The sequence below is a fragment of the Zootoca vivipara genome, chromosome 13 (genome assembly GCF_963506605.1).
Source record: "Zootoca vivipara chromosome 13, rZooViv1.1, whole genome shotgun sequence".
Classification (NCBI taxonomy): domain Eukaryota; kingdom Metazoa; phylum Chordata; class Lepidosauria; order Squamata; family Lacertidae; genus Zootoca; species Zootoca vivipara.
In genome coordinates, this window is record NC_083288.1 from 38,689,224 (window position 1) to 38,705,525 (window position 16,302).

The 16,302-nt window shown below is 44.7% G+C and overlaps 1 protein-coding gene across 2 annotated transcripts in view; it reads left to right on the top strand.

The window, feature by feature from the left end:
- The first annotated feature begins 1,129 nt into the window (after window positions 1–1,129).
- The window catches only part of ITGAL (integrin subunit alpha L), a 48,342-nt gene continuing 33,169 nt past the window's right edge, over window positions 1,130–16,302 (top strand). The window contains exon 1 of one of the 2 annotated variants that reach the window (XM_035134516.2): window positions 1,130–1,245. In XM_035134516.2, the coding sequence (XP_034990407.2) occupies window positions 1,194–1,245 (52 nt within the window). In that variant the 5' untranslated portion in view covers window positions 1,130–1,193. Of the gene's footprint in view, window positions 1,246–3,056; window positions 3,390–16,302 lie in introns of those variants that run through there. The other variant, XM_035134515.2, reaches the window with a different exon arrangement.

Sequence of the window (16,302 nt, forward strand, 5' to 3'; positions counted from 1 at the left end):
TTTTCGTTTCCCTCCTTTCCTTCCACCTGTGGGCAGCACACATTTCAAGTTAAAATATCACCGCTTGGAAGGTTGTGTGGGAGCTCCCTGACGCACTGCCTTTTCCTCAACTCTTATGCTCATGGGACAAGCTTGTAAATTGTGAAAGAGTTCACTTCTCGCCCCCTTGTTGCGACCCATTTCCTCACAAACCAAACAGTGCTCAAGGGGGCTTATGAAACAAGCACACGCAGAAGAGAGGCTTTGGGTACATTCTCATTGCCACTTGCTCTGCATTCAGTGCGCTCCCTGTGCCCGTTTTTGAAGCTGCATTCGCATGACGTTTAGCCACAAGCCGTATCAGACCTGTAGCTTCTTGGCAAATACTGCTGTTCGGTGTGTTTTCCCCTCTAGCCAGGTTCAGTCCAACTAGAAAACTTAAACAACATTCACATTGTACTTAAAAGTGGTGTGGGCATTTGAGACAAGCATCGTGCATGCGCAGATGAGAATGCATGCACAGGTGACAACTTCATGAAGAAGAAATAAAATCATTATTGAAATCATAATCAAATCAAGATCAGACAAGAGAACAACTTTTTTGTGTGCATGAAGTTTGTCTCAAATTAGACCTGATATAAAGGAGATTACCCGGCGAAAGCAAGATCACACCTCTCACTGAGTTTGCATACTTACTTAAGGTACATATGTAAGAGGCTCGTTTATAATTATCTTTTGGGAATGATTCATGTTCTTGTGCATTGTTTTATACTTTGTGGATGTCCCATGATCATATTATAAAGTAGCTGTGTTCTGTGCTATAAATCAGGCACTGCTAGGAGGTGATTCTTTTTATTTTCCAATATATTTCTTATCAATAAAAAAAAACAACAACTGTGTGTTGTGAGCAAATTTTGATTCTGAAACTGTGGCCCAGGAAAAAAAAAGTCTGTGAGCCTCACAGCTTCCTTCTGTATTGTGTCTGTTCCCCATCCAGCCTCTAGGGGGCTCCTGCTCTCCCTGCAATTATGCAGAACACAGGAAATAGGCAAGCCAGCCATGATATATTTGCTCAGTTGCTTCCGTGGTGTGTGTTTTGCTCCAGCTGAATTTTTGCTGCTTCCCCCACCCCACCTTTTTTTTTTTTTAAGGCAGACCCACCACGCAGAGTGTGTGCCACTATTCAGTTATGGATGCAGCTAAAGCACGTGTAAATGGGACTTCCAGACTGTTGCAATTTCCAGGCAGGACTCAAGTTATGTGCCAGTAAGTTCAGGTCTTGCCATTATAGTTTGCCAGGAGAGTTTTGCACAGCAAACCCAAAAGATCAGATTTTCTTGTATGTAAAACCTGTAATTTCATTTATTTTCTTCCATCTCTGTTGTCCTTTCTTCTGTCATGAAACTTAGGACAATGTATTCACCAGACCATTAATACCAAGTACCTTCATCCTTGGACCATTATTGGTAACAGGTGCTAATTTCACTAATTTAACGCTGTCTTCTTATTCTAAAGTTTAAACTTGGAGGGGGGGGGCAGGAGAGCCTCAGAGCCAAAACTGTATTAGATCCAATTATTGTAAACCGCTCCAAAAAATGTTTTGACTAAAGGGACAGTACTATATACAAACCACTTGTAGCCAGGAATTTTGTGGGGAGGGGGGATGGCAGCCAAAGTTGTTGAGCTTTTAGGAAATCATCCCATGAAGAACCTCAGATAATTGAGTAATTTCCACGCTTTTCAATAATATTTGTGGATATTATTCCCCCCCCCCCGGCGCCAGGGATGTAAACTTTCCAGTGGCTTTGGCAGGTGAGTGGGGCTGCCGTGACCTGAGGCAAAGGAGCAAGTGAGTTGGTGGGGTTTTCTTGAGGGGAGGGGCACCAGTCCGCTATCCTCCATGCCTATTGCTTGAGACAATTGCAAGCCTGTTTCCTTGTTTTGAAATAGGTATTTTATTGATTTTCACAGAAGACTAGTGAACACAAACAAAACAAAATTTGGCGTACAGTCCATCAAACACAGCTCGTTCACGAAGTTGATCTCTCCATAGCAAAACGTGACTGCGCTCAAGATACTGATTTTGTTTATACTGTATACAGTGGTACCTCGGGTTACAAACGCTTCAGGTTATAAACTCCGCTAACCCAGAAATAGTACCTCAGGTTAAGAACTTTGCTTCAGGATGAGAACAGAAATCGTGCTCTGGCAAGGGCGGCAGCAGGAGGCCCCATTTTCTAAAGTGGTGCTTCAGGTTAAGAACAGTTTCAGGTTAAGAACGGACCTCCGGAACGAATTAAGTTCTTAACCAGAGATACCACTGTACTCAAGAATCAAAGACCATATACGCAGAAATTTGTATTTCTTACTTTGCCCTTTTAGCACTCTGCTGTGCTGAGTCAAACGTTCGGATAACATTATTTCCTTTACTCAAGTGAACCATGATTGCAAAGACCCTCACCCGTTTTCCACCGGATCGCTATTCCCATAAGTTCTTGTTTTCCCCTCATGTGTTTCATTTATGTTTTTTTAACACATTACGGTCACAGAGGCTGCACTCAACCTCAGAAGACTTTTGTAGGAGGAGGAACTTTCAACCCTGTCCCCCTCTGGCAGTTTTTCTGCTGAAAAGTCTTCTACCCACAGCCACATTGCCTTTTTCTCCACTCACTCTTACATGTAGTTTTGAAACAAATTGCCAACTTCCGTTTCCCCCATGCGTTATCTCTCTCTCTCTCTCTCTCTCTCTCTCTCTCTCTCTCTCTCTCTCTCTCTCTCTCGAACACACACACACACACACACACACACACACACACACACAGATGTAGATGATTTGTCATTCAGGAAGCATCCATAGCCTTGAAGTGAACATTAAATGTCTGGGAGTTCTTTGCTCAAATCCATGATGCCTATCTGGCCAGTCTTACAGGTCCATGCACAGTGTGATCAGATGCCAAAGTCACAGCAGTGTGTGTGTGGCTGCATCGGTGTAGGCTCCTTCCCTCGTTGCGCAGGTGCCTCCCCTCGCGCATGTGCATATTCAAAGTATTTCATCACCCACCTCGGGTGCAGAATGTGTTTCCTCTCCTGCCCACATCATACCCTTTCCTTTTTGCACCACGTGGGGGAGCGAAAGTAGCAGTGCGGTTTTGAGATTTGGAAACGTAGAGTCGTACTTCTTCCCCACTCTCCTTCATCTTCTGTCATAGCCGCTTGCTCCTCTTCAATCTGTCTCTTGGCTCGATCAAATTATTCATCTGGCACCTTCCTTCCAGTCATGCCCTCCAGAAAATAAGCTCTTGAACCGTTTATGCCGCTGCTGCTGCTGCTGCTGCCACCGCCACCCAGCATGCCTGGCCTACACCTGTCAGTCTACTTTCAGGCACTGCTGATCAGCTTGGCTCTTCAAGGTAGGTCGGAATTGGTTCAAACAGAATTCTCTGTCTTGACTGAGATTGGAGAGAAAGTCTGCTGGCACAGATACCATGTTTAGGTAGGGTGGGCAGATTGGACCTTTGCAGGTTTGGGAATTGCTGGGGTGAATTGTGTGTGAGAGAGAGTTTTCTCGGAGAGTTCCAGGGCATGGTGTGTAGTTACATGAGGCTACTACCTTGGTAAAGCTAAGCAGGTTTAGCTCTGGTCAGTGCGTGGATGGGAGACCGCCTAGGAACCACATGGGCAATGCTCTGGGTTCCTTGACAGAAGAAAGGCAGGATTTGGATGTAAGGGAAGAAATAAAAAGGAGGCACAAAGGTTTTGAAGGAGACAGGCGATCTAGTGCTTCGTCAGACTTACTCAGGGGCAGAGCTCATACTTTGCTTCCACATCCAACCTCTGGCATCTTTGGGAAGGACTTGGGGAGCTCTGCTGCTAATCCATGTTAAGCTACAGGCAGTTAATTTTTTTGTAGCCCTGCAAGGACTGCAGTGCCCCTTGGCCCAGGTGCCATGGTCAATAACGAGGGTGGATGATGGAAATTTAGACCAAGGACCTCGGGAGAGCTACAGGCTCTCTGCCCCTGAGGTATAGATGATACTAAGCTAGATGGCCCAATAGTCTTGATTTCCTAATTCCTCCTTCTGCTAACCAAATTAGCAGCCAACTTTAATAATTGTGCAAGTTACAGATTTGCCAGAATCAACTGTCCATTGAGACTTCCTGCTTTCAGCGGTAGCTATTTCTTGACGGTATGCATTTGGAGAGGCTAGGTTTTTTTCTGGAGTTATTTGTTCCCTGAGGTTTGCTTCCACTTTTCTTCAGAGGATGGGAACAAGATGGGGTTACCTCTTGTTCCCATCCTACTCTGATCTGTAGCAGAGCTGTCAATTTCTGGCAAGGGCCAGGGGGGCAGCTGGGAATTGTATCTCAGTGAAAGGTCTCTCTCTCTCTCTCTCTCTCTCTCTCTCTCTCTCTCTCTCTCTCTCTCTCTCTCTCTCTCTTTTAAAAGATTTTTATTGGTTTTCACATAAACACACAAATTAACAAATATAAAACAAACACACACACACAAAAATACACACATAACACAACCTCTTGCATATTATACTCTTGTGTCTTAATATAATTTGCTCCACCGAGCTAAGACTTCCCTCCCTCCCATCCTTCGGCTTTGTTTTTCCACTCTTATCCCGCAGTTTCTTTTACCTACTTATTCAAAGTCAATTCGTAGGATTTATTTTAGTCCTGCAAGTGTCCTTAAACTTCTGCAGTTCCTCTCCATGTATTCAACGAATTTACTCCATTCTTTTTGGAACCTTGTTTCCCCCTGGTATCGGATCCCGTGGGTCAACTTAGCTAGTTCTGCATCGTCCATCATCTTCGTCCAATGAAGGGTCTCTTAACAACTTTGAGCACTCTTAACAAACTACAGTTCCCAGGATTCTTTGGGGAAAGCCATGACTGTTACAATGCTATAAGCAGGCTTTAAATGTATGGAGTGAGTATTGGAAGGATATTCCATGTCCATTATTCAGTGGTCTGAATACCTTTACTGTCCTTTTTACATTTGAACATATACACAGAATTTTGTTATCATTGGTCTTATTTGGATTTTTTTTGGACAAATCGATGGCTCAATTAATATGTTTGCTTAAATTAGATTTGATGGATTTTTCTTATTATTGTGAGTCAACGTTCTTCCTTTTTTCTTTCTGTTACATTTGCAATTTTTTGTTTCATTTTTTAAAAAAGATCTACACAGTGCCAAAACACACGTTTAACATCACATGCAGTTTGGCCTGAAGAGTGTTCCAGTGAGAAATGCAAGCTCTGATCCCAGCTGTGCAACCAAGCTTTGACCAATTCACTCACCCCGCCATGCAGATGCTCTCATTTCATGGATGTTGAAAAAATTGTGTGCTGCTTTTCTTTATAAACTCTGAGTGCTTAAGGAGAAAAGGTAAAAGACAGAATTTAAAACATAGCATCATCTTACAAAACCACAAAAAGAGAGAATGATACATGTCCAAAATGCAAAACAACAACAGCAACAGCAGTTGAATTGAATGATAACCAGGAAAACTGCCAAAGCAACCCTATATAAATAGGGTTGATGTTTTGGTAAAACGAAGGTTTTGCCTTGCGACTAAGAACATCCTCATTTACATCGGACCACAACAACACACCAACACACACAATACCCTACACTATCCCCTAGCTGCCTTCATCGCCATCATCACATCATCTTTCATAGAAATACAGTGGTACCTTGGTTCTCAAACTTAATCCGTTCTCAAAACCAAAGCGTTCCAAAACCAAGGCATTCTTTCCCATAGAAAGTAATGCAAAATGGATTAATCTGTTCCAGACTTTTAAAAACAACCCCTAAAACAGCAAATTAAATGAATTTTACTATCTAACGAGACCATTGAAAATGAAAGCAATAAACAATGTACTGCGGTCACACAATCAATCAATCAATCAGTAGCTGAACTGGGTTCCACACAGTCACAAAAACAAAAAGAGCCAAAAGACAAAAACACAAAATAAATAGCAAAAGCAGACAGACCTCAGCGTAACACTCAAAATGGAATTGTGGCACTCAAATCGGAAGTGTGGCACTCAAAACGGAGCACATTTGGCTTCCAAAATATGTTCGCAAAACGGAATGCAGTGTTTGGGTTCCAAGTTGTTTGAGTACCAAGGCGTTTGAGAACCAAGGTATCACTGTATAGAAAACTTTCCAGGCAGAGGCTTCTCCCAGCCCTACCGGGAGATGCCAGAGATTGAACCTGGCAACATCTGCATGCCAAGCAGAAGCCCTGCCACTGTCCTACAGTCATTTTTCAGCTGTCCCTACTCCGCCTCTGCTTCAGCAAGAGTGTGAGAACCACTCTCGCAGTAGTTTGGTGGTGGCGGTAACAAGGCCGCAAGCCTACTTTCAGGCAAACCCTATTTCTCACCAGTGTGGGTCTTAAAAGCCTGGGCTGCTGCCACAGGGAGGAAGTCGGCTGAATGCACATCAAGTCATTCTGTCGGTATCTTGGTGTGATCTGCCACTGTCAGCAATTTAAGAGCTGCCAGATACTTTACAGGTGCTGCTGTTGTGTTACCAACAGCCCAGAGCACAGGAATGTTGCCTGCAAAACTTGTCATCAGTGTTTTGGAGAGGCAGAGAGAGAGAGAGAGAGAGAGACAGAGAGACAGAGAGAGAGAGAGAGATTAATCTGCTCCTGCCTTTCTTCTTTTTTCCAATTATGTTTTATTAAGTTTCAACATTTTAACATGTACAATCAAAACACAATTTTGTCTTTTCTCTAATTTTTGCACCCCATTTCCATGTTGTTTCTCCCCTTCTGCTGCACCCTGTCTTCTATTAAATCATAACGATATCATAGTCTAATTACTTCTGTTGCTCATAGCTCAAATCCTGTTTGCGAGTTCATCGTACTATAAATTTAAACTGACTAGTCACTGCTTCGCCATCTCCCAGCAAGGGTGGGGAAATTCGATTCTGTTTACGGTACAGTACATTTAAAACCAAACCTGTCAGATTCTCATGTTCCCAGTAGGAGAACTGAAATGCATTGATCCTTCACAGTGCATACCTCTCTGGATGTTGTGACGCGCTTCTCCAAGCAAATGTTTACAAAAATGCATATATTAGGAGAAAACATGTGTGCAAATTAAGACGTTTGTGAAAATAACATGCAAAAATGCATTTTATTGTGGGGAATCACGTTCATACATGAGTGCATTAGTCAAAACTGCAAACAACAACAACAACAACCACTGATTCTAAGAAGAAAGCCGTATTAAAAGGCAGGTGAATTTTCATAAGAATTAAAAAAAAAAAAGTAGATTGCTGCAAAATGTGGAGAACAGAATTTCTGAGTACAGGTAGATAGCCGTGTTGGTCTGAGTCAAAGCAAAATAAAAAAATTCCTTCAGTAGCACCTTAAAGACCAACTAAGTTTTTATTTTGTTATGAGCTTTCATGTGCATGCACAATGAGAAACTCAGAAATGAGAAACTTCAGAGGAACAAAACTGAGAGATCCTTCCATTCTAAACTCTCACCCCAAATCTCCTCCCTGGTTAAGAAGAAGAAAAATGGCTTCCAGCTGACTCAAGTTACACACACACACACACACACACACACACACCCCTTTGCTCCTGTACTTTTAACAGCTTCTTGTGCAAAAGAGCCGTAAGCAGAGTGCTTGCTTACCACACAGAAGGTCCCACCAGCATTGATATATGGAGGAACTGGCAGTCAAAGTTTGCATTATGGAGATAAAACATTTTCAAAAAAGTTTCTCTGGGCCACACTTCCAGAATAAAAATTTGCTCATGCTGCACCACATTTTCCATTGATAAGAAATACATTGGAAAACAACTTCCAACAGCGCTTGATTTATAACGCATGACACAACTACTTTATAATATGATCACGGTGCATCCATAAAGTATAAAACAAGGCAGCTACGTAAGAACGTGAATCTTCCCCCAAATTTAATTTTACAGAACCCTTATGTACCTTAAGTATGTACAGTCATACCTCTGGATGCGTCCACTTCAGGTTGCGTGTTTTCAGCTTAAGTACACGGCGGACCCGAAAGCGTTTGCTTCTGGGTTCCGCTGCGCGTGCATGCACAAAAGCGCTCTATTGGTGCTTTGCGCATGCGTGAAGCGCCGCTCCGGATACATACTTTTCGGGGTGAGAACGGCACCCTGGAACGGATCAGGTACATATCCAGAGGTACCACTGTATACAAACAATGAGAGGTATGAGTTTGCTTTTGCCAGGAAATTAATTTCGGTCTAATTTGAGATAAGCAAACTTTTATCTCATCAACTCAAATAGGCTTCACTTTTCTGACCTTTCATATTGGTCAGAGTTGAAAAAACCTGTTCACAACAATATGTTGTGGAGAAGTTTAGAAAAATAGCCAATGCTCTTGAAGGGAGGCATGGATGTTGTTGTTGTTGTTGTTGTTGTTGTATGTATACAGTGGTATCTCGGGTTAAGAACTTAATTCGTTCTGGAGGTCCCTTCTTAACCTGAAACTGTTCTTAACCTGAGGTACCACTTTAGCTAATGGGGCCTCCCGGCGCCGGTGCCACACGATTTCTGTTCTCATCCTGAAGCAAAGTTCTTAACCCGAGGTACTACCGGTATTTCTGGGTTAGCAGAGTCTGTAACCTGAAGCGTCTGTAACCCAAGGTACCACTGTACACACAAGCTACACTACACTACACTTTGTTCACTATACTGAAATCTTTAAATATTTATTGAATCTTCTTGCCCCACTTGCCATCCTCTCCTTCCACACCAAGTGTGGCCCGCCACACCCTTTGAGAACCATTTTGCGACTGTTTGTACAGCAAGGTGTCATCATTAAAGGCAGAGGCAGCTACAGCAACCGCTTGAGAAGCTGGCAACCCTCAGGGTGTGAGAAAGCAGGGGTACGCCCTTCATATGTGGCTGGGAAGAAAGAGGGGGTCAGAGGCTTCCGATTCGTCGCGCTGGTGAAGTTGGACGCAGGGACTTCGTGCTCCGAAGTCCCTGGCTTCGTGGAGGGGGGGGAAGTCCGCAGAGCGAGCGGACTCCCCGAAAAAACACCGGGTAGAGAGTCCCGGTGACATAGTGCCCAGCTGTTTGCTCCGGACGCGAATCCTCTGCTGCCCGAGAGCTCAGTAGAGCAATCGAGAGCCAGCGGAGTGGAGTCGCGGGAGCCATTTTTGGGTTTCATCTTACCTCCTTGAAGTGAAGCTCCGAGTCCTCAGCCTGCAAGCGGCGGATTCTTCCAAGGAAATAAAAGACTTCTTCAAAGTAAGTCAAATCTCCATTCGGATCTTAAAAATTTTAAATTTGAAGATAGGAAGAGATTCTAAAGTAACGGAAGCCGATCTCTTCCAAATGGACAATCGGGAGGCGCATTAAATATTCCCAAGCCGAAAAGGGAAAACTTCTTTCAAGATTGCGGACCCGAGAGAAAGAAAGACTTTTCCAAACCTCCCCAGCCCCCGGTGTCGTTGCCCCTTGAGGTTCAGCAGCAACAAGGGGGAGGACGCTTTGACAGCTGTCAAAAGCTGTCAAATTGTTAAAGGACTAAGAAAGACGATTTTATTCCTGTGAATTGGAAAAATTGATTCAAAAGGTTTTAAAAGGATTTAAGTGGACTGTAAATTTGAAATCTGATGAGGTTAAAGACAAAGGATAAGAACAGCCAAGATGGAGCCGACAACGTGGTAGAGAGGAATTTTCCAGTACCCTTCTGCCCTTATCTCTGGTCTGCCTGTGGTCAAGTGAACTATGAAAACAAAATTCTCTCGAGCTTTCCAGGAGGCTGTGCTGGGCTATCTACAAACATGGGAAGATATCTACAAGGAAAGGCAATGCTTCAATCCAACAGAAAAGGAGAATGAGGTGCAAGAGCAAGATTTAGAGGACAATTTTGATTATGAGATTGTGTGTGAGGAGCAACAATTTGAGGACAATTTGGAGACTGATTCAGACCATAAAAAATATGTCTTGGATGATGAAAAACAAAGATCAGAACAAAGAGATGAGGCCGACAAGGAGAAGCAAAGTGAAGAGAAGATTGATGGAAGTGAAAATCCTGGAGAGACTGAAATGTTGAATGGTGTTAGTGAAGGGAGGGAAAGGCAGAAAGAGGGAGGAGCAGAGGTCTGGAAGTGGATGTGGGAAAGAATTGGTGCGGGGTAAAAATTTTAGTTTAAGGTACTTTTTTTGGTTTATGAACAACGGTGTTGGAATCTTGGCCTGTTAAAGGATATGCTGATCCAATTGGGAGGAGGGACATTGGGGGGGGGAGGAGAGATTTTTATAGTTTAAGGTTAAGAGCTTTCTGGAGGGAGTAAAAAGAATGGCTGAGGAAATATGCTTAGAGTTTGTTTTTGAATAATTTTGGTGATCAGGAGGTGTTTGGGTGGAAAACTGGCTGTCTCCCCCTTCTTACTCTTGGTACCCAGTGGCAGGGGGTGCCTTGAGGGGAGAGGGAAGGGTGGAGGGAAACCCAGACACAAAAATGGAACCTTTTGACTGCTGGACTCCTCGGGCTACCCCAGTGGCAGGGGGGGGGGGCTCAGAGGGGGACAGCATGAAGAAGGAGGAGGATTGTGTTAATATTATAAGAATAAGATTCTGAATTGGATTAGAAAACCCGCCATAACTATGTAAAGAGGTTGGGAAATCCAGGAGGAGGAGAGTCGTGGAAGCCATTAATATTTTTCCTTTTTCCTTTTTTTTTTCTTTCCTTCCCCCCCCCCCTTTTTATATTTTTGCTTCCCCCCCCTTTTTTCCTTGTTTTTCTTTTTTCCAGTACAGTGAAGAAATAGCTGGGGGATAAGCCAATCCCCAGAGATCCTCCGCCTTTGTCCTCTCAGTGGCAGGGGGGGGATGAGGGGGGAGGAAGGAGGGGGGAGGTCAAACCCAGCTTAAAATGGACCCCTTTGTTCCCCAATACCCATGGGTCTCACTGGTGGCAGAGGTGGGCTTGTGGGTGGAGGGAAAATGAAGGGACAGAGTTTATGTTGTATATTTTGTATGTGTTTTCTTTTTCTAAAAATTAATAAAAATTATTTTTTAAAAAAGAAAGAAAGAGGGGGTCAGAATCAGGAAATGTTGCAAGTAGCCCTCTTACCAGAATGGTGTGTGTGATTAGATTTCTCTCCGAGGCTGCATAAACACCATACATTTATAGCACACTAGTTGGCCCTGCCACGCGTTGCGGTGGCTCAGTTTGTTAAATGGAGCCTCAGAGTCCCACTTCAGACTCCCCTCACCTTCAGAGTCCCCCTGTTTTTTGTGTGTTATGTTTACATAGGCGCATCCCTTTGTCTCCTCCCACCCTATTCTGTCCCTCCTTCCCCCATCCCCCAGTTCATCCCTGTGATTTGGCCCACCCTGTCCCAACCTATGACCTATTCGGCCCCCCATCCCCCACCTAGGTAGGCCCCTATCTCCACTTGGCCTAGTTTGCAAAGCCGAGGCGAGATACTGTGGAGAGGGCAGGTTTCATCCCTGTGTTTCCCCCCACCCTGTTCTGACCCATTACCTATCCCTGCCCCCTATTCGGCCCCCCAATCTCCCCCCAGGCAGGCCCCTACCTCCACTTGGCCTAGTCTGGAAAGTGGCCTAGTCTGCCGCGGCCTATTCAGTCTGCTGGGCAATGTTGGGCCTTTTTGCTGCAAAAGGCCTGTTTTCAGTTGGTTGCTGTGGAATGTCATCTGGTGGCGCGGCTTTGGAGGCAGCAGCGTGCGATCTGTCTTTCTATTGGATGCTGTTGGAGTCTTTAGACCTGCTGGTGATGTATAATTTGGGCGCCATTTTTTTGGTGTTTAATCATTATTTTAGGTGTGAAAGGTGTGCTTTTGGGGGGGGGGAATTACGCCAGATCCTCCCTGATGGGCATGGGACATTGTGGCCAAATTTGTTGGAATTCAGTTCAGCGGTTACGGAGGAAGGGTGTTACATCCATGCACGCAGTGGGAACTTTTTTATATATATAGATGATGACTCCGCCCCCCAAATAATAATCTTGGAGACCATCATTTGCCTCTTGCAGACCTACATTTCCCAGGACCCTTAACAAACTGCAGTTCCCAGGATTTTCTGGTGGCGGCGGTAGGGAGGAGTGGTTTAAAAATGCACAGTGTGTATGCAGCCTGATAGGTGAGATACATCTGTTGCCAAGGCAGGGAGGCTGCTGGCTCTCTTCCTGGGTGGCAGTGGCATCATCAGGGCAGGACTTTGGGGCAGATGTCCAGGGGGCTTCCATTGAGCTGAATGCATATAGCACCTCCTGACATTTGCTGGCTTACCACGTTTCTATGGAAGTGGAAAAAAACAACTTTACCATCTAAAGAGGGGCTCCTCGATAAGGCCATAGAGTCCAAGGTCTAAAATAACCTGAAACTGCAGGATGTTTTTGGGAGGGAGGCACTCCTGTGTTTGTGAGAGCGCCTTGCCAGGCAGAGAACAGTCATTTTTCTTGGAATGGAAATGACATCTAGCAAGACTCCTGTTAGAAAGAAAACACTGTGATGATAGATAAGTAAAAGATCATTAGGGTGGTTAGAAAGTTGCTTGTTTTGTGTTTGTTTCCTAGCCCGAAAGAATTATCTGCAGAGATTAGCAGACAAGGACGTTTCTCTCCATGCTTTGAAAAGTGTCACTTGTTGTTGCTGTTGTTTTTTGCAGTCTGCAGATCCAGCTACCATTAAAAGCATAACAGCCGCCTAGTCCACACTGTTTTCTGGGCACTCGAATCTTAGTGTTAAGTGCTCTCAGGATTTGCATTACAATGAATGGCAGCCCTTAGCTGGGGTTTCTTGGAGGGGAAGTATCTGTTTTGAAATAAGATGTGCTGGGAAGCCAGCTTGGCAGCGCCCACACATGAGAAAGAGCGATCGGCTGACTCAGGGATACTGCAAGGTTTGCAGAAGTGCAACAGCACAAGGCTTGCACACCTGCAGCTGGGGGAGAATCAACGCAGGAGGCCAGATTGCAGAGTGGAGCATATCGTACCTGTGCTGGGGAAACTGCACTGGCTGCTGATCAGCCCTGAGCAACTTGGGAGGAGATGACCTGAAAGAGTACAGTGGTACCTCTGGTTAAGAACTTAATTCGTTCTGGAGGTCCGTTCTTAACCTGAAACTGTTCTTAACCTGAGGTACCACTTTAGCTAATGGGGCCTCCCGGCGCCGCACGATTTCTGTTCTCATCCTGAAGCAAAGTTCTTAACCCGAGGTACCGGTACTATTTCTGGCTTAGTGGAGTCTGTAACCTGAAGCATCTGTAACCCGAGATACCACTGTACTGTAAGATCACTTAGATCATGGGTAGGCAAAGTAAGACCTGGGGGCCGGATCCAGCCGGCGGACGGTCTGAGAATCAGCATGTTTTTACATGAGTAGAATGTGCACTTTTATTTAAAATGCATCTCTGGGTTATTTGTGGGGCATAGGAATTTGTCGCCCCCCCCCCTGCAAAAAAATAGTCCGGTTTGAGGGACAATGCTGAAAAAGTTTGGTGACCCCTGACTTAGATTGCCTGGGCAAATTCTACCCGTGGCACCGCACCCTGCAGAATATGATCCCTGAGTGGTGATGACCTGGAAATGGGCATTTTCTGTTCCGTGCAATGCCCTTCCCAGTGGCATAGGAAGCCGCTTGGGCACTGGGAGCGGCAAACATGCCGCGCGCCCGGGGGGCGGGGCATCGCTACATAGTTGGTATTGATTGGTAAAAAACCCATTCTTTGTAATACATTCATCTTTGTGGTTGACACTCTACGCAGCAATGAAAGTTTCATTCTAACCCATATTTGCAAATTTCTTTTTAATATCCTCCCAGGTTTTCAAATAGTTATATTTATATAGATTCATATTCTTTGCTGTTAACCACACACCTAAATACTTAACCTTCTTTTCGATCTTTAGACCTGATATATTTTGTAACTTATTTTTACTCTCATCAATCATATTTTTTACCAGGAGTTTGGTTTTCCTTTTGTTAATTTTAAGATCTGCTATTTCACCATTTTTAAAAATCTCTTCTAATGTTTTTGGAATTGACTCTATTGGTTCTTCTTGTTTGAAGAACATTTGTCGCCAACTTTCTCACTGGCTCTGCTCATTCCAAAACCTGGGGGCCACTATTGCAGCCAAATATGCCAAAACAGTAGCACAGGAAGCTTTTCCTGTCACATCATCTCCATCTCAGGTAAACCACAGATTGCTAAATTAGGCCACACAGGAGCAGAGCCAGTATTAAAAAGTTGGTAACCCTGTGAAAAGGGGAAAATATTGAAATCTGATCCATCCTGATGCAAATTTAAAGCCCCCATTCCTGGCTGTAATGGTTTTGTTGCGGCTACTCTTGAGTAAAGACACCCAAGAGTTTTATTCATAGTATTTACAGTGCAGAGATAGCAGAAAACATGACCTCTCAGTCACTCGCAGAATCCAGTAGTGGACGTTTCCTGCTACGGGACCAGCGTAAGAGTTTGGGCACCCCGAAACGCCTCTTCCCAACCTTACGTTTAGTGGCGCGCCATAATTCAGGCGCCAGAAGGAGCTGCCTGTTCAGTGCTGGTCAACAGGAGAGGCGGAGGCTCCCTGTACGGAGGTCCCCTGCCACTGGCAAACTGCAGCCTTTGCACTTTTATCTGCAAATATTTCAACACTGAAGGCAATCCTTCCTCTTTCATTATATATCTCCTGATTCCAGTCAGCTGGGAAACAAAGAAAGTGGCAGGGTTTTTTTGTTAGCATGCGAAAAAACCACCCCCAAATTTGGACTGTTGCGTGATTTAGAAGAGTTCTGAGGCTGTAATCCTCCGCACAATTTCTTTGGGATGAAGGGAAATGTATTGATAAGTAAACATAAAAAGAGAAGCCTACCTGAGAGGGGTTTCAAAAAATGAAAATCCCCCTACAGGGTAAGGATATTTGAGTGTGAAACCTTTGCAGGACCCACATGATGCTGCTCGCTTATAATTAGAAAGAGTGTGAAATAGCTATGTCTTTTTAAAGAAGTGTGAGTTCCTATTAATTTCCGTGTGAAAGATGGAGAGATAAGATCAGAGAGCGCTTTTTCCTGCACGCCACCTCTTAAGACCTTCAAACAGAAGGCTCGGAAGCTACAGAGCGGGGTCTTCTTTGCAGTGGGACCAAGGCTTTGGACTGAGCTCTTAAAAGAAGTGTGGTGACTTTGGGATATAGGAAGCTGACCTGTTGATCCATCTAGCCCAGTACAAGCAGTTCCCCATTGCTTTGGCCAGAGGTCTTTCCTAGTTCTGCTACCCAAGATCCTTTTAGTTGGAGAAGATAGAGTCTGGACCTTGAATTCTCTGTATGCAAAACAGAGGCGTCAGCTTCTCAGCATGATTAAAGGGGCTCGACACAGATGTCCTGGCGTTGCGTGACCAATGTCGGGAGGAGCCAGGGGGCAGAGCTGAACGTCCTCAGAACATTGAGTGGGCCCAGCCTCCTCAAAAAAGAACCACCCCCACCCCCCAAAAGTGCTTTGGCCTCTAGGATCCAGTGCCTATGATGCAAAACTTCTCTACATTTCCACATTAGTTTGCATCTAGTTATGTTCAAGGATCAGCTGCTGTTTCAAAACCCAGATAATATTTTTTTCTTTCTTGCTAGGGCTGGTCCAAGACATTTTGCTGCCTGAGGCAGAGGACAAGATGGTGCGTTCCACCTGCACGTCCTCCATCCCCAATCCATGTACAGAAACCCAGTGGACTGAGAGTTTAATCTTGCTTCAACATTGGTGACTAGTTAGCTTCCTCCACCGCATCTAAGGGCAGAAGCCTAGTGTAGGGGGCACACACAGCTCTTCCAGTGGAAGGGGTCAGCTAGGGTCCTCAGGGCAAACTGCTGGAGGGTTGCTGCTCCCACTGCCGCTGCACAGCACCTGCTGCCTGAGGCAGTTGTCTTACTGTGTCTCATGGTAAGGCCGGCTCAAGTTCCTTTGTTGCATGGATGCAGCCAACCTCTGCGTGATCTCCAGTATGTACTACAATTTGCTGCTGCCTGCACTATGACATTTTGGCATATTTGAATTGAACCAGCCCCCACAAAAGGGCAAACACCAATCTCTAGTTTCAATTTGTATTGTGGTTTTATGATGCACCCAAAGTTGTGGTTGGGAATCTTGGTTTCTTCATGAGAGCGTAAATGCGGTATGTTCTCATTCCATTGCTGGGGCTACCCCCTCCTTTAGATTCACAAGGTGACCTAGCCAGTATGTGGGGAAAATTTCCACATGGGAGCCCTTCACATTTGCGGGAAAGCCCCAGCAACAAAAATTATTTCTGTGCCCTGTGACTTTGGCCATTTCCATG